The 22,386-nt window shown below is 40.9% G+C and overlaps 1 protein-coding gene across 3 annotated transcripts in view; it reads right to left on the minus strand.

Moving 5' to 3' along the window:
• Positions 1-364: 364 nt before the first annotated feature.
• KCNS3 (potassium voltage-gated channel, modifier subfamily S, member 3) overlaps positions 365-22,386 on the minus strand; it is a 49,230-nt gene continuing 27,208 nt past the window's right edge. For all 3 annotated transcript variants that reach the window (XM_011951294.1, XM_011951284.1, XM_011951303.1), the window contains exons 2-3: positions 15,493-15,684; positions 365-2,377 (exon numbers count right to left, since the gene is read on the minus strand). In XM_011951294.1, the coding sequence (XP_011806684.1) occupies positions 843-2,318 (1,476 nt within the window). In that variant the 5' untranslated portion in view covers positions 2,319-2,377; positions 15,493-15,684 and the 3' untranslated portion in view covers positions 365-842. The remainder of the gene's footprint in view (positions 2,378-15,492; positions 15,685-22,386) is intronic.

The raw sequence follows: 22,386 nt of genomic DNA on the forward strand, positions 1-22,386 counted from the left end.
TTTTAGGTAATGAGATTTTGTCTTAGCAGTATACATTATTATAAAATTCAAAATATATACTGAAGAAATATCTGCAAGGGCACACGCTTCATTCATATATGCCAATTTTGAGTGTGTCCCAAACACCTACATGTTTAATCAGTTTATGCTGGACAGCACAATTTAGTCATGGACATGTTCTTCTATCTGCCAACTCCCATCAAGTCTACTGAAAAAGAGCTAGCATATGCTTGGTATATACCCAAAATTCAAAAACATAAAGAAAGGAGGGCTCTTGGTACTCCAGAAAGAACATTTTTCTTCCAAACCAATCCTGAACATACTAAAATGTAGTTACTCAACATAAAAACACACAACCAAGACATTCTCCATACTGAATTAGGAAGTTTATTAGGCTCCTAGTTTCCATGTTTAGAACATGAGCATGGATTGACATGCATCGTCTCATTTTGTGGATCTCACATGCATGTCGTCTCAGTCAGCTGGACCTCTGATTCTACTCGTGAGTAATTTAAAGTTAGCTCAATGTGAGTAAATGACAAACACAGAATGATGTATAAGCTGTAGCCACAAACCCCACCCAATGCCATTTGTCTTATATTCCAAAACCATATCACAACTCTCTCTTGTAAAAAATAAATTTCAGAACAAGGCATTTAATTGACCTCACAGAGAAAAATAAAGACAATTCTATCATTTCAGAATTCAGCAATGAATGTCCAACTATGGCTGAAAGGTACACCCTGAGAATTAAATGATTTTAACGAACCCATTGAGGTTTATAAAGCTGTGTTAACCTAATGTCGGGAAAGGATAAGAGAAACAGGCACAAACACCCCCGCTCATTTTGCTGTGCAATTCTCCAAGGAGGTGGTGTTACAAATGTCCTCATTGTCTTCAATGCTTGAAGCGTCTGTGGAGTCAGGATCGCTCACCACAATGCCTACAGAAGAGAGACTGGTAATGAAGGCATGCATCCGCTGTGCGTAAATATCCCTAATGTTAAAGTAAGGTAGCTCATGACACTTCTCTGGTGCATCCTCACTGCACTGGTCCACATCAATGTCCTTTTGCTTCTGGTAGTACTTGGAAAACTTGTTGAAGATGATGGTGATGGGAAGGGCCACCACCAAAATGCCACAGATGATGCACGTGCTGGCGATGAGCTTCCCCGCCAAGGTGACTGGGTGGGTGTCTCCATAGCCCACGGTGGTCATGCTGATGGTGGCCCACCACCAGCAGTTGGGGATGCTGGTGAGGCTGGATGTGTGCTCATCTTTCTCCACAGAGTAGATAAGCACAGAAAAAATGGAAATGCCCACAGAAAGGAAGAGAAGCAGAAGCCCAACTTCATGGTAGCTGTGCCTCAGTGTGGCACCTAGAGACCGAAGTCCTACTGAGTGCCGGGCAAGCTTTAGAATTCGGAAAATCCTCATAAGCCGTAGGATCTGGACCACCTTGCCCATGTTCTCAATATCCTCACTCTCTTCCTCCTTGGTGTCTACAGCCAACGTGGCATAGAAGGGAATAATGGAGACAAAGTCAATGATGTTCAGAGGGTTTTTCCAGAATTTCTTTTGACAAGGAGCGGCAGCCAGCCGGACGGCAAGCTCCCCGGTGAACCAGGCAATGCACGCGATCTCCACTCCTTCCAGCACTGGATCATCCACTTCTCCATCCTCATTCTGGAACTCCGACATGCTGTGAATGCACATGGCCACGATGGAGGCCAGCACCACGCTCAAGGAGGAGATAGCGATAAGCTTAGCAGACAGGCAGTATGCTGGGTTCTCCATTCTGATCCAAATTTTCTTACGGAGCTGACCAAATCGCTGTGTGTCAAACTTCTCCAGCTCTTTCTCAAACAGAGATGACTCTTCAAACGAGGAGTCGGTACTCACATCATGGCTTTTCTGATCCCAGTCCTTCTCGTGGTTTTCCTCTTTGCGTTCCTGGTAGCGATTGCTGCAGCAGGAATCAATGAAGAGCTCGTTGATGCCCCAGTACTCGATCTCCTGGCAGAATGAGAACACGCACAGCTCCTCCATGACGTGTAGCTTCCCCGTGTAGTAAAAATTCAAAACATATCTGAACAAGGAGGGATTCCGATCAAAGTAGTATTCCTTATCAGCCACACTGTAATCATCACACAGCTCCAGAATGGCCTCTTCAGAATGGCAAGTAAGCAGCTTCCCTAGTCTGGTATGAGGAAACCGCAGGAGGGTGCTTTGGTCAACAGACTGCTTAAAGCCCCCCACATTCAGGTTGACAAGTTCCTCGTCTTGTCCAGGGCGATGGAAAAACTCACCAAACACCATGGTGGATACAGGAGGCAGAGTGCTGGCTGGCAAGGGAGACGAGGAAGATCAGGCTGCACCTGGAAAGAGCACAAGATGATATTAGCACTCTGTCCTGCCGTGCCCGGCCAAGCTTATTTTTAATCTGCCCTTTCCAGGATGATGGGCTACATTAAAAGCAAAGCAGGAAATGCAATAAAAATGAATACATTATTATGCATTATGATCAGAAGAAAATCAACACAAAACAGATTTCCCCCCCAAAACCTCAGGATTTTGGGAACCCATTTTCTTTAGGAAAGAGAAAAGATGGCAATATAATTTTTATGAACCCTAATTGCCACTTCTCTGTTTATTAAGCATTCAAACTATACCTCCCAACCTTGCCCCCAAAAATACAATGCAATTTAGATCACTTACATAATATAAGCATCTCCAGAGATTCAAGCACAGGCTCTTCATGTCTGGGAAAACTCAATTCAGATGTGATAGGCTAGTTGCTGCCAGGCTTGAAGCTCATCCCTTCCCATCCCTGGGGCTTGGTCATGCCCCCAATGCACACATCAAAGGGGGCTCAGCTCAGCTCTTACAAAGGATGTGAGTTTCCCTTTGCGTATCAATGTTTTACCCCTTTAAAAGAAAGCCCTACTCCCTATGTTTGGATGTGGACAATCAAGAGGATATAATTATCTCCCTGTGCTTAAGTACCTTATATCTTAAAGATATCATTACACTTCATGGGATGGTGTTTCAGGAACATCCACGTGAAAAGCACCTGACTTGGGAAAACCTCTTTATGGTAATTGCACTATCAGTTTCCTGACACAAACACGCTCCACTCGCATCTCCTCCTTCCCCTCACAGACAGTCCCCACGTGGCCCTAATCTATAATTATCTTTCCATAGATTGTCTATGCTGGCTGAGCACGTGGCCTGTTTTTAGTTCTGACACTAATCAGGATGCACCAGGTCCATTTCTCAGAGAGAAAATAACAGCTTTTGATCCTCACCCAATGCAATGATGCTTCCTCAGAACAGATGATACAAATAAAAGGAGACTGTCGTATACTGAGTCCCCACCTGATACTGCTGGATGCTTTTCCACATTATGTCATTCAGTCCTTCCAACACTATATGGTAGCTGGATAGAAAAATGGGTACTGCTCTCAGTCTCTCTAGGTACATAATAGGTAAATGGTGGAGCCAAGATTTAAACCCAGGTTGAATTAATTCCAAAGTCCATGTTCTCTCCACTACATAGACTTCCCCCGCCTTCTTCCTTTTTATAATCTAATAATCCAACATGAGGCATGCTATGCGAGAGGTCAGTCAAGCATCTTTGGGATTACTGAGAAAAAAGCAGTGACCTTAGCTGTAGAAGCTTCATAGCAGAGGTAATATGCAGCTCCAAGGTTCAAGTGGAGTTCACCTGATATGGTGTGGCTCTGTGTCCCCACCTAAATCTCATGTTGAATTGTGATCCTGTGTGTTGGAGGTGGAGCCTGGTGGGAGGTGACTGGATCGTGGAGGTGGTTTCTAATGGCTTAGCATCACCCCCCAAGTGCTGTCTCGTGATAGAGTTTCATGAGACCTGGTTCTTTCAAAGTGTGTAGCATCTCCCCCTTCACTCTCTCTCTCTCTCTCCTACTCTGCCATGTACGACATGCTGGCTTCCCTTTCGCCTGCTGCCAGGATTGTAAATTTCCTGAGGCCTCCCCAGTCATGCCTCCTGTCCATCCTGCAGAACTGTAAGTCAATTACATCTGTATAAATTACCCAGTCTCAGGTAGTTCTTTATAGCAGTGTGAGAACAGACTAACACATCACCAAACTGAAAGGAAAAGGACATTCCCACCAGAGGCATCAAAGGTTAGACAGAAGCCAGATTGTGAAGGACCCTGTACATCAGTCCAAAGAATCTGGATTTTATTCTGTCAGCAAGATCACTAAAGGGTCTTAATCAACAAGTGAACATAGCTATGTTTGTGACTGTGACTTAGAAAGCCACCAATGACAGCAGCATGAAAGCTGCTTGGGGCAAAAGCTGAGCCCAAGAAGACAGGGCTGCAATAGAACAGGTTAGGAGTGGCAAGAACATGGACACACACAGTGGTGGTGCATAGAAAGAGGAAGTGATAAACTCAGAAGAAGTTTATAAGATAGAATCTACAGGATTTGGTAACTGATTGGAAAAAAAAAAAAAAAGGACAAGGAAGCAGAAAGGCCAAAAGAGGATGTGTTTTCTAGTCTGTAAAAGTGGGCAGACGGTAACACCATCAAAGGGAGCAGAAAGGCCAGAAAAGAATCTCTTTCCCCTTATGTTTATGGAAAGGCAAGGTTGTCTGCAAGAGAACAAATTCCTCCTCTGAAAAAAAAAGAAAGGAAATAATAAAGATTAACATGCAAATAAATAAATGGAGAATAAAATTAAAAACAGAAAAAAATCAACAAAGCCATTGGTCATTTAAGGCAATCAACAAAATTGACAAATCTTTAACGAGGCTAATCAAGAAAAACTGAAAGTACTTTGGGAGGCCAAGACAGATGGATCATTTGAGGCCAGGAGTTCAAGACCAGCCTGGTGAACATGGCAAAACCCCATCTCTACAAAAAATACAAAAATTAGCTGGGCATGGTGTCATGCATGTCTAGTCTCAGCTACACGAGAGGCTGAGGCATGAGAATCACTTGAACCCAGGAGGGGGAGGCTGCAGTGAGCCGAGATAGCACTACTGCACTCCATCCTCGATGACAGAGTCAGACTCTGTCTCAAAACTTAAAACAAAGGAAAATAAGAAAATGAGAGAAGATTCAAATTAGCAAAATCAGCAATGAAAGAACAACACCACTATTGACCTCAGAAAATGAAATGAACTATAAAGGAATACTATGAACAATCATGTTCACAAATTAGATAACCTAGATGAAGTATATGAATTGCTAGTGTCGACAAAAAGAGTCAAACTCTGTAAAATATTTAAAGAGACTTATTTTGAGCCAAATACGAGTGACCAATAGCCTGTGACATAGCCCTCAGGATATCCTGAGAACATGTACCCAAGGTTGTTGGCCTACAACTTGGCTATATACATTTTAGGGAGGCACAAGAAATCAATCAATATATGTAAAATGTACATTGAGTCTGTCCAGAAAGCCCAGAAAACTGGTAGCTGAGGTGGGGGGGCTTCCAGGCCATAGGTAGATTCAAAGATTGTCTGATTGGCAATTGGTTGAGAGTTAAGTTATTGTCTGATATGGTTGGGCTTTGTATCTCCACCCAAATCTCATCTCCAATTGTGATCCCCAAGTGTCAAGAAAGAGAACTGGTGGGAGTTGACTGGATCATGGGGTGGTTTCCCCATGCTCTTCTTGTAACAGTGAGTGAGTTCTCACAAGATCTGATGGTTTTATTAAGAGCTCTTCCCCCTTTGCTCATCTCTCATCTGCTGCCATGTAAGACATGCCTGTTCCCCTTCTATCAGGATTGTAAGTTTCCTGAGGCTTCCTCAGCTCTGCAGAACTGTGAGTCAATTAAACGCCTTTTCTTTATAAATTACCCAGTCTCATGTATGTCTTTATAGCAGTAAGAAAATTGAGTAATACTGTAAATTGGTACCACAGAGACTGGGGTACTCCTACAAAGATACCCCAAAATGTGGAAGCAACTTTGGAACTGGGTAACAGGTAGAGACTGGAGCAGTTTGGAGGATTCAAAGAAGACAGGAAGATGTGGAAAAGTTTGGAACTTCCCAGAGACTTGTTGAGTGATTTTGGCCAAAATGCTGGTAGTGATATGGACAATGAGCCCAGGTTGAAGTGGTCTCAGATGGAGATGAAAAACTTATTGGGACCGGGAACAAACACTCATTCTTGCTATGCTTTAGCAAAGAGAGTAGTGGCATTTTCCCCCTGCTGTAGAGATCTGTAGAACTTTGAACTTGAGAGAGATGATTTAAGGTATCTAGTGGAAGAAATTTCTAAGCCACAAAGTGTCCAAGATGTGACCTGGGTGCTCTTAAAAACATTCCATTTTACTCATTCACAAAAGATCATTTGAAATTGGAACTTTTGTTTAAAAGGGAAGCAGAACATAAAGGTTTGGGAAATTTGGAGCCTGATGATGCAATAGAAAAGAAAAAACCATTTTCTGAGGAGAAATTCAAGCCGGCTGCAGAAATTTGCATAAGTAACCAGGAGCTGAATATTAACTGCCAAGAAAATGGGGAAAATTTCTCCAGGGCATGTTAGAGGTCCTGGCGGCAGCCCCTTTCATCACAGGCTTAGAAGCCTAGAAGGAAAAATGGTTTCATGGGCTAGACCCAGGGCCCCACTGCTCTGTGCAGCCTTGGGACATGGCACCCAGCATCCCAGCCATTTCAGCTCCAGTCATGGCTATAAGGGACAATGGTACAGCTCAGGCCATGGCTTCAGATGGTGCAAGCCCCAAGCTTTGGTGACTTCCACATGGTCTGGGGCCTATGAGTGGACAGAAGTAAGAATTGAGGTTTGGGAACCTCTACCTAGATTTCAGAGGCTGTATGGAAATGCCTGGAAGTCCAGGCAGAAGTTTACTGCAAGGGCAGAGCCCTCATGGAGAACCTCTGCTAGGGCAGTGCAGAAAGGAAATGTTGGGTTAGAGTACCACACGGAGTCCCCATTGGGGCACTGCCAAGTGGAGCTGTGAGAAGAGAACCACCTACTGTCCTCCTGACCCCAGAATGGTAGATCCACTGACAGCTTGCACTGTGCACCTGGAAAAGCCACAGACACTCAACACCAGTCCATGAAAGCAGCTGGGAAGAGGGCTGTACCTTGCAAAGCCATAGGGGTGGAGCTGCCCAAGACCATGGGAGCCCACCTCTTGCATTACTGCAACCCAGATGGGAGACATGGAATAAAAGGAGATCATTTAGGAGCTTTAAGATTTAACGGCTCCCCTGATGGGTTTCAGACTTGCCCCTTTGGCGCCAATTTGTTTTGAGGCCAAAACAATCCTTTGTTTTGGCCAATTTCTCCCATTTGGAATGGAAGCATTTATCCAATGCCTGTACCTCCATTATATCTTGGTAGTAACTAACTTGCTTTTGATTTTAGAGGCTCCTAGTTGGAAGGACTTGCCTTGTCTCAGATGAAACTTTGGACTTGGACTTTTGAATTAATGTTGAAATAAGTTAAGACTTTGGGGGACTGTTGGGAAGTCATGATTGGTTTTAAACATGAGGACATGAGATTTGGAAGGGGCCAGAGGTAGAATGATATTGTCTGGCTTTTTATCCCCACCCTTGAATTGTAATCCCCACGTGTCAAGGGAGAGACCTGGTAAGAGGTAATTAGATCATGGGGGTGGTTTCTCCCATGCTGTTCTCATGATAGTGAGTGAGTTCTCACAAGGTCTGATGGTTTGATAAGAGGCTCTTTTCTCTTCTCTTACCACTCTCTCTTCCCTGCCACCATGTAAGACATGCCTCTTCCCCTTCCACCATGATTGTAAGTTTCCTGAGACCCCCCCAACCCTGTGGAACTGTGAGTCAATTAAATCTCTTTTCTTTATAAATTACCCAGTATTGGGTATGTCTTTATAGCAATGTGAAAACATATTAATACATTGTCTAAAGACTTACAATCAATAGGAATGTCTGGGTTAAGATAAGTGGTTTTGAAGACCAAGGTTTTATCATGCAGATGAAGCCTCCAGGTAGCAACTTCAGAGAGAATAGATGGTAAATGTTACTTATCGGAATTAAAGAGACTGCACTATCAGTCCTAAGGTTTGTGTTGATGTTAACACTGGTAAGCTTTTCCTGAATTCCAAAAAAGAGGAGGGTATAATGAAGCATGTCTGACCTCTCCTTCTCATCATGGTCTGAACTCATTTTTCAGGTTAATTTTGGAATGCCCTTGGCCTAGAGGAGGGGTCCATTCAGATAGTCAGGAGGGTTTAGAATTTTATTTTTAGTTTACACTAGAAAGACATGATCTACACAAACTAACTCAAGAAGAAAAAGGAAATCTGAATAAATCTATTTATTAACAAGTAAAGATACAGAATTTGCAATTTAAAAAATTTTCATATGGAAAGCTCACGTACAGATAGCTTTGCTGGTGAATTCTACCACAATCACCACCAATCTTTCACAAACCCTCCCAAAAATTAGAAGAGAAAGGCATACTTTCCAGCTCCTTCTATGAAGCCAGTATTATCCTAATACCAAAACTAGAAAAAGACATCACAAGAAAACTACAGGCCAGTATCCCTTATGAATACAGATGAATAAATCCTCAACAAAACATCAGCAAACCAAATCTAGCAACATATAAAAAGAATTATATACCATGAGTAGTGAGATTTATCTCAGGAATTTAAGGTTAGCTTAACATGTAAGTCAATCAAGGTAATATAAATACTAAAGAAATAATGAAAATGACATTATCATCTCAAAAGATGCAGAAAAAGCATTTGAAAAAATCTAGCACTCTTTCATGATTTAAAAAAAACCTCAAAAACTGAGAATAGAACAGAACTTCTCCAATTTGATAAAGAGCATCTATGAAAAACCCACAGCTAAAAACATATTTAATGATAAAAGACTAAAAGCATTTCTCTTAAGATGAGGAACAAAACATGAATGTCCAATCCCACCACTTCTATTCAACATCGTACTGGAAGTTCTAGTCAGGGAAATTAGGCAAGAAAAAGAAAGAAAATGCATCCAGACTGAAAAAGAAAAGTTAAACTACTTCTGTTTGCAGATGACATGATCTTGTATATAGAAAATCCTATGGAATATATATACAAAAAAAATTATAACTAATAAATAAGTTCAGCAATTTTGCAGGATACTAGATTGATATACAAAAAACTCTATCTCTATATACTAGCAATAAGAAAATAGAAATATGAAATTAAGAAAACTATCACATTTTCAATAGCATCCAGAAAAATAAAATATTTAGAAATAAATTTAACAAAAGTGGCATAAACCTGTAAAATGAATACTACAAAATGTTGTTGAAAAAATTAAGGAAGAAATAAATGAACAGAAAGACACCCAATGTTCATGGATTAAAAGATTTGCTATTGTTAAATGGTAATACTCTTTAAATTAATTCATAGATTAAATACAATTCCTATAAAAATCCTAGCTGCCTTTTTTCAGAAATGACAAATTGATTCTAAAATTCTAAAGTTTCGGAAATTGACAAATTGATTCTTAACACACTTGTCAAAAACCAATCAATAAACTGAAAAATAAGCTCATATGGGCTTTTTGATTGATTTTTGACAAGTGTGTCAAGACAATTCAACAGGTGTAAGAACAGTCTTTTCGATAAACAGTATTGGAACAACTGGATAGCCACATGCAAAAAAACCTAAATTGGATATGTATCCCACACTATATATAAAAATTAACTTTAAATACATCAAAGGCCTGAATGTAGGTGCTAAAATTATAAAACTCTTAGAAGAAAATATTAACATATATTTTCATGACCTTGAGTTAGGGAATGACTTCCTAGCTATTACACTAAAATTACAGGAAAATAAAGAAAAAATAGTTATACTGACTTTATCAAAATGTAAAATGCACTTCAAAGGACACTATCAAGTCAAAAGACAAGTATCAAGAAAACGAAAAGACAACCCGCAAAATAGAAGAAAATATTTGCAAATCATATAACTGATAAGGATATAGTATCCAGAATAAAGAAGTCTTACAACTCAATAATAAAAAGACAAATAAACTCCTTTAAACTGGGCAAATAATTTCGATAGACATTTCTATGAAAACATATAAATGGCAAAAACGTACTTGAAAACATGCTCAACATCATTAAACATTAGGAAAATGCAAACCAAAATTACAATGAGATACCACTTCATACCAGTATGATGGCTATAGTCAAAAAGTCATAATAATGAAAGTGTTGTATTATGATACATCAGGTGTTGGCAGGGATGTGGAGAAAGTGGAACCCTTGTGTGTCACTGGAAGTAATGTAAAATAGCACAGCCATTTTAGAAACAGTTTAAGCCCATTCCTCAAAAAGTTAAACAGAGTTACCATATGACCCAGCAATTCCATTCCTGGGTATAGTCCCAAGAGAACCAAAAACATACGTTCAAACAAAAACATGTAGGTAATGTTCATAGCAGCATTATTCATAATAGCCAAAAAGGGGAGATAATCTAAATGTCCATCAAGGAATGAAGTTCTGACACAGACTACAACCTGGATCAACTTTGAAAACATTATGCTAATGAAAAAAGCCTACTAAAAAAAAAGACAATAAAAGATCATATATTGTATGATTCCATTTATAGGAAATATCCAGAATAGTCAAAACTATAGAAACAGAAAATAGGTTAGTGGTTGCTGGGGGCTGAGGGCAGGAGAGATGGGTACTACTAATGGATTTGGGTTTCTTTTGGGGGTGATAAATATGCCTTGGAATTGGAAAGTTGTACAGTCATGAATATACCAAGAACCACTGCATTAAACACATTTTTAAAAAGGTAGATTTTTGCTGTATTCAAAGCATATCTCAATAATACTGTCATTTAAAAAGGGATACCATCCCAGCACTTTGGGTGGCCAAGGCAGGAGGATCACTTGAGCCCGGGAGTTTGAGACCAGCCTTGGCAACACACTGAGACTCTATTTCTATTTATTATTTTAAAAATTATGATAAAAATAAGTGAATAAATAAATAGGGATTCTAGATAATAAGTAAAAAAAAAATAATAGAATTAAAATCTTGTCATTTTGCAACTCATAATAAAATAATAGATCTAGGCAATGATCATCAATGGCTGATAAAATCCAGATAAAAAGCTGATGGGGAATCATAACAGAGATCAGAGTTACAATATTTGAACCCACTAATCAAGCCTAATATAACAAAACAACTAGATTTTACTGAAACAAAATAACTATTTTAGAGGAATATGTTCAATAACACCAAAGGGGTGCAATCAGCAAAATCAAGACTGGGAAACCTTACAGGACAAATGACACAGATCAAATAAGAGGCATACAAAGCCAATATACAGACTTTGTATAGATCCTAATTCTAACAAGCCAAATGTTTAATATATATACATATGTGTATTTATTTTTTTCATATATATATGTGTGTGTATATATATATACACACACACACACACACACACACACACACACGAAAATCAGGGACTTTTGAAAACTGATATGGTCTGGCTCTGTGTCCCCACCCAAATCTCATGTCAAATTGTAAACCCCAAGTGTCAGGGGAGGGGCCTGGTGGGAGGTGACTGAATCATGGGGGCAGATTTCCCCTTGTTTTTTTCATGATTGTTAGTGAGTTCTCACAAGACCTGGTTGTTTGAAAATGTGTAGCATCTCCCACTTCACTCTCTCTCGCTCTCCTGCTTCACCATGGTAAGATGTGCTTCCTTCCCCTTTGCCTTCCGCCATGATTTTAAGTTTCCTGAGGCTTTCCCAGCCATGCAGAACTCTTAATCAATTAAACCTCTTTCCCTTATAAATTACCAATGTGAGACTGAACTAGTACAAAAATCAACTAGATACTTGATATTATAAAAAAATTATTGTTAAGTTTTAGTGTCCCAGTAGTAATATAATTATGTTCTTAAAAGGAAACCCTTATCTTTTGGAAATACATACTAAAATATTTATTGAGAAAATTACACAACATTGGGGATTGATTTCATAATAATACATGGAAAGGCAGGAGCACTGATCATACAAGGTGGCTATGAGTTAATCACTGTTGCAGCGGGTGACGGGTAGGCACACAGGAGTTTAACATATTATTTTATTTTTGTACATGTTAAAATTCTCCACTAAAAATGTTTTAAGAAAAAATGTACTAAGCATCTTTTTTCAGGCTATGCACTGTGGAAACTGCTTTCATATACACTATTATTCACTCTTTTATTCTCAACAACTGGTGCAGTACATAGACACTAGCAGGCAACAAGTACATGTAACTGAATGAATGAATCATTTTCTTTAATTCTCTAACAACCCTAAGTCATAGACCTTAGACTCCCGTGTTGCAAACGGGGACATCTGAGGCTCAGAATTTGCCCAACGTTGTCCAGCTTTTATGGTGCAGATTCTTTTCACGATGCCTCAAATATGAGTATTTGAAGATTTTTTTTTAAGTGGGAGGAGGTAGAGACTGGCTGATGTTCTCATTTGCATATTATGTCAGCCATACTGTAAGGACATTGACATTCACATGCTGAAGTCACATGGGGTCTCAAATCAGATGCATCTGAGGGTACAGTGTCATTGGCCACAAAGTAGAAGACCCAACTGCGATTTTCATTCTCTTCTTAAAGCTAAACTTAGCTTCACTGTCTTGACTCTCCTCCCTACTATCAACCCAAATCACTCATGGTGAGAACACTATATATACAGTATTTGACCACTTTGTCCCTCTTGGTGTTTATAAGATTGAAAAGAAGAAAAACACGTCAAAAATCCAAGATACACACTGGCAGCTTAAAATAAAAACTACCACTGATTCAGTTGTTTCCAACTGGCACCCTGTAAAGCTTTTTCAAAGCCATTAACCTCTTATTTGCCTCCTCTTGGTCCACTTCCTGTTCTTGTTGCTTCATGCTCTCAAACTCACCTAAGAAAATATTCTCAAAATTGTGTCTTTTTAAGGCTGACTCATACACATACACACAAGCTCATGACTGTCTCTAATAATGCACCTGCTTTGCTCAGAAAAGTAATGAAAGTATTATAATACAAGCCAATTTTTCTTACTGGACAGAACTGCTTTTTGGTATCAATTTCATAAAAGTAAATAAAAACCCAGATTTGTTTTTCCTTCTTGTTTTGTACATGTCCAAAAACCTATATTAATCCTTTTACATCAAAGAAAAAAATACACCATTTTCAGTATTTAACACTGCCTTCTTTTTGGAACATTATTCTAAGAGTTTTCTTTTGTTCCATTAAATTTAAAAAGAAAGCTCATTTCGAATTTTTTAAAGAGTAGGTCATGCTAAATTCAATTTCTGGTCATGCCATGTGGGGATATACAAAATGGGAAAACCAAGCAAATGTAAACAGAATTAGAAACCTAAACTCAATCCACACCCATGTCTCCTCCTTACCACCCTCCTACCAGGCGCCTCCCAGGTAAAAGTCTTCTCTTACAGCATTGTCTGAGCATGGCGAGGCTCCTACATGGAGCCGTTACCTCCAGTAGCTTTCCAAGTGGTGCAGCCCAGTCCACTGAGAAGGCTTTCTGTAAAGCGTAAGCCCCACTGGCCAAACAGGCAGGCAAGAAAACTCCCTGCCAGCTCTGTTCTGCACTTGACGTGTTCTGACATCATGGGCCACAGTCAGACAGCACACCAATGACACAGGTCCAGAAAGTTTGCAGGGTCCCAGGGTGCTCTATTTCAGAGCATTCATAAACTGAATGCAACGTTTAAACGTTGAACTTAACAAAACAAAAACGGTGTCCTCTTATTCATGCTGAATTATCAGCAGCAACTAGCAAAAAAGAGAGAAAGACTAGGATTCTGAAAACTTGCATCTGAGCTCCCTCTTCTTATGTGCATCACCTTGGGCAGGTGAAGTCTTGATCTATAGAAGGAGATTATAAACCCACCTTGAGGATAAAATAACAAATGTAAAAGTCTTTTGAAACCATAAAGCACGAGACCCATGTAAAACTGTATTCCAAAAATAAAAGATTGATATAACGGTATTTCTACCTTCCCCCACTTCCTTCCTCTATTCCCTTCCCTTCTCTTACTCCCACCAACTGGTACAATCACATTAAAGTTGTACTCACTCCCTCTGGATCTGTATTTAGTGTGACTGCTACTCTCTGGAAACTCCAGGGATCTCTGTAATTCACACAGCTCATCGCCAAGCAGAGAGCTGCTCAGAAGGCTGAGTGATTTAGTGAGCCAAGCAGCCAGAAAGCTGTCCTTTTTGTAAAAAGCAAAGAATCATAGATGATAGCTTTTCAAACAGAAACAGGAAAAACCTGGATTTTGCCACAAGAGGGGCCCCTAGCCCTGCTGCAAATACTCCATCACATCTCCAACTGAGCCAGGTTGCTTGGAATCATGCACATACAGAGGTCTGTCATGGGAAAGCTCTGTTGCCCAGGGGAGGGAGTTTTGGAGAATTTAGGCCCAGGCCAAATTAATGGTTCTCCCTTCTCTACCTCCCCATTGTATTCACCCTCTCCCATAGCTCATTTGTGTACACCTTGATTTTAGCACATATCACAAGGCGTTATGATGTTATCTACAATTCTCCTTATTCCTCACAAGTCTGACTGTTGCTCAATCTAGACTCCAAGCTCCGCTGTGGAAGGAATCATGTATTATCCTCTTACAGCTATAGCTCCTTATGCTAAGTGCTGCCCATAATCTAGTAAAAGATACTTGCTTCTATCTGGAGGAATTAACAAAAGCTATTACCACTTTTGTCAAAGAGCTAACAGAATGATCTAGAACAGGCATGGTGAAATTAAATACCTCCAGTGACCAAACAAGTCAAACAAATGAGATGGCTGGGCATAGTGCTGAACTGTCCCCACTTATCTAAGAGGCAGAGGCTACTCAGCACTGGAATCCTTTTTAGGAACAGAGGCCCAGTATAGACATATCATTCGGTCTTCCCAGGAGAACCTGGAAACCCTGATCCTTATGTGCAATGTCTCAAGTTTAGTTAGAATTGATCCAACATGTTTTAAGCGTTATGTGTCTCAAACAAAGATGTGCCTCTGGGCCAGGTACATCTGATGAGCTACCCAGTCTGTGACCTGAGCCAAACTCTGACTAATTCCAGTCCACAACACACATTTTAAGCCAGACTGGCTAACATGAACACAAATGGAATCTAGTTACAATAGCAGTAGTGTCATTCTCTCAAGTCTGAACTATAAATGTCAAAAAGGGAGAGGGAGGAAATGTGAAAAACGGCATTTTCTAAAGTTGTCTGATGGTGTCCCTTAATGTAACTCCAATCTAATCCTTCAAGACCAACACTTTTCTTCCCATAGTCATCTGTCCCAACTGCGCAATCAATTTGGCCATCCATCAGAAGAGTCTAACTTTCATCTTTCTCACTACACTGGAAGGCTCATTCTCATCCTGCTTTGATAAATAATGGTCCTTGAGAAAATAAGATAGAATGGCAACTCTTACCCTTGAGGTGGAGATGCCACATGCTCTGGCTTCATCCTGCCCGGTGGGACGTCCATCATCATCCAAGACGCTCTGTCCTTCTCAGCACACTGGAATGTGTGGGGCACATAGGCATTTGGTGGCCAAAAAGAAGGGAAGAATCCTGTTCTCTGCTTGTACAGGCCAAAGCAATCACTGGAAAATCACTCTCACCTGCAGAAAAAAACATCAGCCAAGCTGTAATTGCAAGGAAGAAATACACCCAAGACATTCTATCTCAGGATGAGCACTCTGGGCACTTTGCTGATGAGACTCAAATCTGAAAGCCCCACCTAATTCTCAGCATGTGGAGGGTGGTCTCTTTCCCCTGTGGAACCATCACTGCCAGTGGACACGTGCTAGGTTTAAGGATCCTCGGAACTCAACAGTAGTGAAAGTCTTAGAACTTGTCTACTGGCAGAGGCCACTAAAACATCTAAAGATAAAACCAGGCACTATAATTAGGGCTGCAGTTACCCACTCCCACACGGTTTCTTATAGGAGTGTTATACTCCCAGCTAATTCATCAAGGATATACTTCTAAGCCTCTAAATGAATGCATTCTAATCCATTTCAAAATCCAACTTCTGGGTATTACTGCTATAACAGAATTAACACTGCTGCTCTAATTTGAAATCAATAGATTTCAAAGGCTGGCCAAATTCAATTTTGCTTTATTTGCCCATTATTATATTTCACAGAACAGAAATGACACAGGCGTAATCACAGTTTCTATGTGTGGTTATGTGTATGAAGTGTGTGCTGGGGGAATGTTTTAAGTTTCTGTCACAACAAACAAAAGCCAAATTTCAGTTTGTCTCTGAATAAATTTTAAAAAGCAAAAAAATTCCAGTTTCCACCCAGGTAAGCCTTGCCTCATGCTGATGAATTCCCATACATTGGCACTAGCTTCTAGGCATCCATCCATTGATTTTCATGTTTTTCAATCAACACCAGGTCCAAAAGTGGGGGGGGGGGGAGAAGAAGAAGAAGAAAATGCTGATTCTGAGAAAAAAAAAAAAACCATGAAAAAAGTGCCTCTGGCTAGGTCAGTCATTAAACAAACATTCGCTGTGGTTTAGATCTGCTGGGCATTATCTTAGGCATTGGGATTATAAACCAGATGCAGTGCCTGCCCCAATCCCCCAAGAGCTCTCAGGCCCAAAACCAGAAAAACAAGTGAATAGCATCCTAACACCATCAAGGGGCAATGGAGGGGGAATGAGGCAGGAACACAGTTTCCAAGTTGTCCCAACAACGGCAGAGCAATCCTTCAGCACATCTGGACTTTGCAGAGGGATAAATTCCCACTGCCAACAGAGATGATACTGAAGAAAGATCCAGAAGCAAAATGCAACTCCACCCAAACTGAACTTATAAGATGCAACACTTAGCAGAGGAGGTAGACAAATCTCAACAGGGTAAGTAAAATCAATTCAGGTGCTAAACTCCTCCTCCTTACTCCTCCATGCTTTCCTCCTCCTCCTCTTCCTCCCCCTCCTCTCTTCTCCCTCCTCCTCCTTCATGGCCTCTCAGTAGCATGACCTTGGGTCAGCCTCAGTTCTCTGCATTCCAATGAAACACACAACTGCTGCTGAACCTTGGTAAAAGGATATAGCACACACATAGTCTTCCTTTCCCTATCAGATGCCTTTCCAACTGTAGCACATTTTAAGGGAAAGTAGGATTAATCTGGCTGAGAGGTAATTAATAAATCACTATATCAATTACTAAAGAAAAAATAACCAAATATTTAGGCTATGCAGCATTTCTAAGAATCCCCAAGCACTATCTAAAGTTCATTGCACTGGCTTACCACAGGAAGGTCAGGGCCGGTCCAGGGACAGACTGAGAAGTTAGCCAAGCGTATCCTTTTTATAGCACTGGTACCTAATGGGCCTTTAGTCTATGTCTAATGAATAAATGACATCCCAGGCTGTCCCTTTCTCTCCCCCTCCCTGCAAAACTCAGAATTCCTGTGCCTTGTCCCATTTTCCATCACCATGATTCCGATCCAAAAAAAACTGGACTTTTAGACAAGATGTAATACCAGACAATACCTCTTGTTATGAATTTATGTAAATTAGCACCCCTCTAAGAGCATTCACATTCTAAGTGTGACTTCTCAACATAAAATTATAACTAGCATCTTCTGAGACCCACAGGAAGCCAAGTACCTTTTTAGGAGTTTTATACACATCTCCTCTGCCCTCAGCCATGATAAGTGGTATTATTTCCATTTAATAGGTGGGACATTGAGGCTCAGAGAAGTGATCTGTCCAAAGTCCTACACCTAAGGTGCACCACAGCCAGGAGTGAAACTCAGATGGCTCTGCCTGAGATCAGTTAGTGCAGAAAATCAAGATCTCTCTTAGTTGTTGGGGAAGGTCAAGCAGGGATTGTGGGGAGTGGGCAGAACACGACCCAAGCCAGCAGGCAATGGGGAAGAAAAATGTGTGCATTCAACATATCCTCCCATTCCTGCCTAACAATCCCATCCAGTGTTTCCATTTCTCTGTGTTCCTACCAGCCCAATCCTTGTTGGCCTGTTCAAAAGAAAAGAGCATTGTTTGTGACTTAGCACTTAACAGGTTTCTGACTTTGCTGAGTGATTCAGCCCGATCCTGGAAAGCACACCAAGCTCACTCAAGTATTGCCACCTTCTGCAGAATTCCCTCCTTTCTTCACAAAACTCTCTGCATCATCCTTGTACTTCCCTCCAGGCTGGCTGTATTTCCTGGTGGGTTGACTACAGCATTCAAAAGTGAACAAGTGACTGCCTCCATTATTGAGAGGGAAAAGGTAATGACTAAGTGGCATATTGGACTCTTTCATCTTCCAGACACCTGATACCCAATCTTGGAACAGAACCCAAGGAAAAGCAAATGGACAGCAGACAGTCCACATGAGTGAGAATGACTCCCTGCACCCTTCGCCTAGGTCTCAGAATCATAGGAATAAGGTTGCTCTCCAAAAACCACAAAATCAGTGCCTGATAGATCAAAGCAGATACTCCAAGTGACACTGCACCATAAGTCTGTGTCCTCTGTACTTGCACAGAATCCTGCGTGGCCCCATCACTATCCTGGCCATAATCTTCTGAAAAGTTGTCACAACAGTGCCACCCACTAGACTGGGAGAAAGCCTCCAGTTAGGGACAGTATCCTAACATCAATCTTCATATTAATTATCCCTGTCACAGAGTACTATGGTACATTTTTGAACCAATTCCTCTTCCCTGAGCCAACAAGACTAAATTAATGAAAAGAATAAATATGGATAATGAAAGGCAGCTGGTAAGTAGTAGAAGCAGAGAAAGAAAATGTGAAAGACTGAGGTTGGTTCCCAAGACCCATCCCAGCAGTGCTGAAAACAGAAGAGTCTCATCCTGAAGAGTCAGCATGTCCAACTCAAATGGTGGGACATCTTGAGTGGGGTCTTGAGTTTCAAGACCTTGGAGTTTCAGGTATCTTTATAATCCCCAAAGACTTTCCTTTGTTCTGACTCCAGGCTCCCTGAGGCACCTCCTGCTGATCTGGGTTCCCACACACCTTGCTATCAGGAGCAAATGAGCTATACAGACAACACGAGTGTCTACTCTGCTAGTTCTGCCTGTGACTGTACTGGAACTTGGTAAGACAGCCAGAGGTCTATTTATGCAGTTTCCTGTGAGTTTCAATGAAAGTCAACCTCCTACAGTTTGATCAGCTCTGGGACACCTGAGAGTGAAATTCTGAAGTTGCAAGGCTAAGAGATAGCTGACTCCAACCTGTGATAATCTTACCTGGAAAATGGGACCTGTGAGTACCCTCCTGGCAGCCGGCTGGCTTATTTGGAGATATCCTGACCTTGAAAACTTCTATGGCAGGATGTCTCAGCCTCAGCACTATTGACATTGTGGGGTCAGGTAATTCTTTCTTGTGGGGGCTGTCCCATGCACTGTAGAGTGTTTAGCAGCATCTCTAGCCTCCATCTACTAGATGCCAGTTATACACCACCCACCCATCACAATGCTGTGATAACCAAAAATGTCTCCAGATACTGCCAATATCCCTTGGGGATCAAAATCATCCCCACTTGAGAACCAGTGCTCTACAAGTAGAGTAAAAGAACCCCAGGCAGCTGTTTGGGAGCTGGAAGGTCAGAAGGCTCGGAATGACAAATTGTACTAATACTTCATCTGCTGACAGGGGCTGGGGATGCCCTCCCAACACTTGTTCTTTCAGAATTCAGTCATGGTATTTCCAGTGTCATACAACCAAAACTTTAAAAATGAAGAAAGATAAAGGCAAGTTTAACCTTTTGTTGAAACTCAAACCATGCTTCATGCAATTTGAGTCTAAAGGTTAGTGAGTCTGTCTTAAATTTTCCAACATTTTCAGTGCCAGAATGATATACTATGCACATGCACTAATCTAGTTTCAGATCTATAGCCTGCTGCAGCTTTCTGCAGGTAGTGCTGCTCCTGCTGAATACGCCCACTCCTGAACAAAGCTCCAACCTTGTGGAGACTAATTGGTGTCCCTGGAAAAAAATGCAAATTCATGTCAGTTTTGTAGTCTTGTTACCACTCATCAACCACAGACCCACTTTCAATAAAATCTGAGAGCAATAAAATTATATGAATAGTAACAAAAAGTGAAACCCAACCCTACTTCTATCTGGCTTAACTATTGAAAATTGTCACTCAGTATTTTGCTTAAATAAAATTAAAATATCATAATCATACCATCATAATTGGATTTAGCATGCTAGAAAAAAAAATTGTACTGATATTTAAATCCTATAATCCAAAGCAATCAGAATCAAACATCTTCCAGTTAATTCAGACAAGGCATTACTAAGAATATCCCTCCACTACTCACTCTGTCCAAATTTAACTCTGTCAAATTTCAAGAAGTACCTTAAGTTAATATGGCAAATCCTTGAATTAACATGATTTTTAAAAATCAGTCCCTAAAAGAAAATGAAAACTTCTTAGGGTCTAATATATTCAGGGACAAACCAGTAAGTGCTTTCTAAAGCAAAATCTCTAAATGATTTTTGAAAGCTTAGTATAAATTATATTTTTCTTGGTCATTCAGAGTGAGTAAATGCCATACCAACTGCAGAAATCCCAAGACTTTATGCATGGGTAACTAAACACCACCTTCCTTTCCTCTTGCTCCATGTTTCTAGACAACCTCCCCCTGGGGAATGGAGGGGAGGCAGCAGGGACGCAGCTGTGTCACCTTGGCAAGAAAATCTAGAGAAAGGAAAGGAGAGACAGGCAGACCAGGAGCTTCCCTGGGGAAGGGTGTGCCCCTCACAGAAGGAGGCACCACACAGCCACTGAGTGTTGACAAGGCTCTAGGGTCACTCGGAGTGGTCCATGCAACTGCTCCTGGCCCCAGAAAGGAACTGCACTGGCTCCATCCACCTTGTAGTCATCTCCCTACTGCATGGCTAGCTGGAGACAGAGGCTAGGGCTGTCCCGTTTGAATGCATCAAACGACTGCACTAACACAGGCAGATAAAGAGGAACCGAAAGCAAGCAGCTTTGGAGTGAGCAGGAAAGTATCGTACAATGATAGCAGTGAAAACTTCTTAAAGAAACCTTTCTGGAGGACATCATGGCAATGTGTATTACAAAATCCCAGGGTTTCGCATTTTGGAATATATCCTGAAGAAATAAATCAGACAAGCGTTGAAAGATGCATGTACAAGGTTGTTCACCGCATCATTAATTATTTGTAAGAGTGAAATGTCAAAGACAACCTGCACATCCATCAACAAAGGAATGATTAAATAGACTGGGGGTAGCCATGCAATGAATACTCTGTAGCCATTAAAAATGCTGAAATAATAAAAGTTACAGAAGTTAAAGCTTCCTTATACTAAGTCTGGCCCTGTACTTTTTACATGTCTAAATCCATTTAATCCTCGCAGCACTCAGACAAGTGTGTTTTTATTGCATTCATTTTGCAGACGGAGAAACTGCTAAATAGAGAAGTTAACTGATTTTAGGGAGTCAACAGCTATTAAGTGACAACTCCACAATTCAAACCCAAACAATAATGCTTCAAAGCCATTCTCTTAGCTACTATAGCTCTACTACCTTTAAAACCATTACAAAGTCACAATATGCTAAGTACAAAAGAGAAATAATTATGGTGCAATATATAGCATGATTCTATCTTTGTAAAATACGTCTTTTTAGAGTAAATAAGAATATATACCAAAATGTTAAATTCATTGTCTCTGGATGATAGAATTTGGAGTGATTTTCACTTTCTACTCTCTACCTTTCAACATTGTGTACATTTCTCACTTTAAACAAATAGGTATTATAAAATATTTATGAAAATAGGTTATTTCTACATAGAAAAATAAAAGGTCATAAGCAGCTCCAGTCAGCATTTGGGCAGGGGAAAAGGGGAATGAGAGAGATATCAAATGAACATACAGATTCACGTGAGAAAGGGTCCCCAGCCCCCAGCCAAAGCCCTCCACTATCATGAGATGCTGCTGTTCATTCATGGCTGCTTTACGATGGGCAGTATCCTGGGAACTACCAAGGACAAAAGATAACATGGATCTTGCCCTCCAAGCTTATAGGAGCTGAGAAGAACAAGAAGGAGGGTAACTTTGGGAGGCCGAGGCAGGCGGATCACGAGGTCAGGAGATCGAGACCATCCTGGCTAACCAGGTGAAACCCCGTCTCTACTAAAAAAATACAAAAAACTAGCTGGGTGAGGTGGCGGGCGCCTGTAGTCCCAGCTATTCGGGAGGCTGAGGCAGGAGAATGGCGTGAACCCAGAAGGCGGAGCTTGCAGTGAGCTGAGATCCGGCCACTGCACTCCAGCCTGGGCGACAGAGCGAGACTCTGTCTCAAAA

The sequence above is a fragment of the Colobus angolensis genome, unplaced genomic scaffold, assembly GCF_000951035.1.
Source record: "Colobus angolensis palliatus isolate OR3802 unplaced genomic scaffold, Cang.pa_1.0 Scaffold109, whole genome shotgun sequence".
NCBI classification, from domain to species: Eukaryota; Metazoa; Chordata; class Mammalia; order Primates; family Cercopithecidae; genus Colobus; species Colobus angolensis.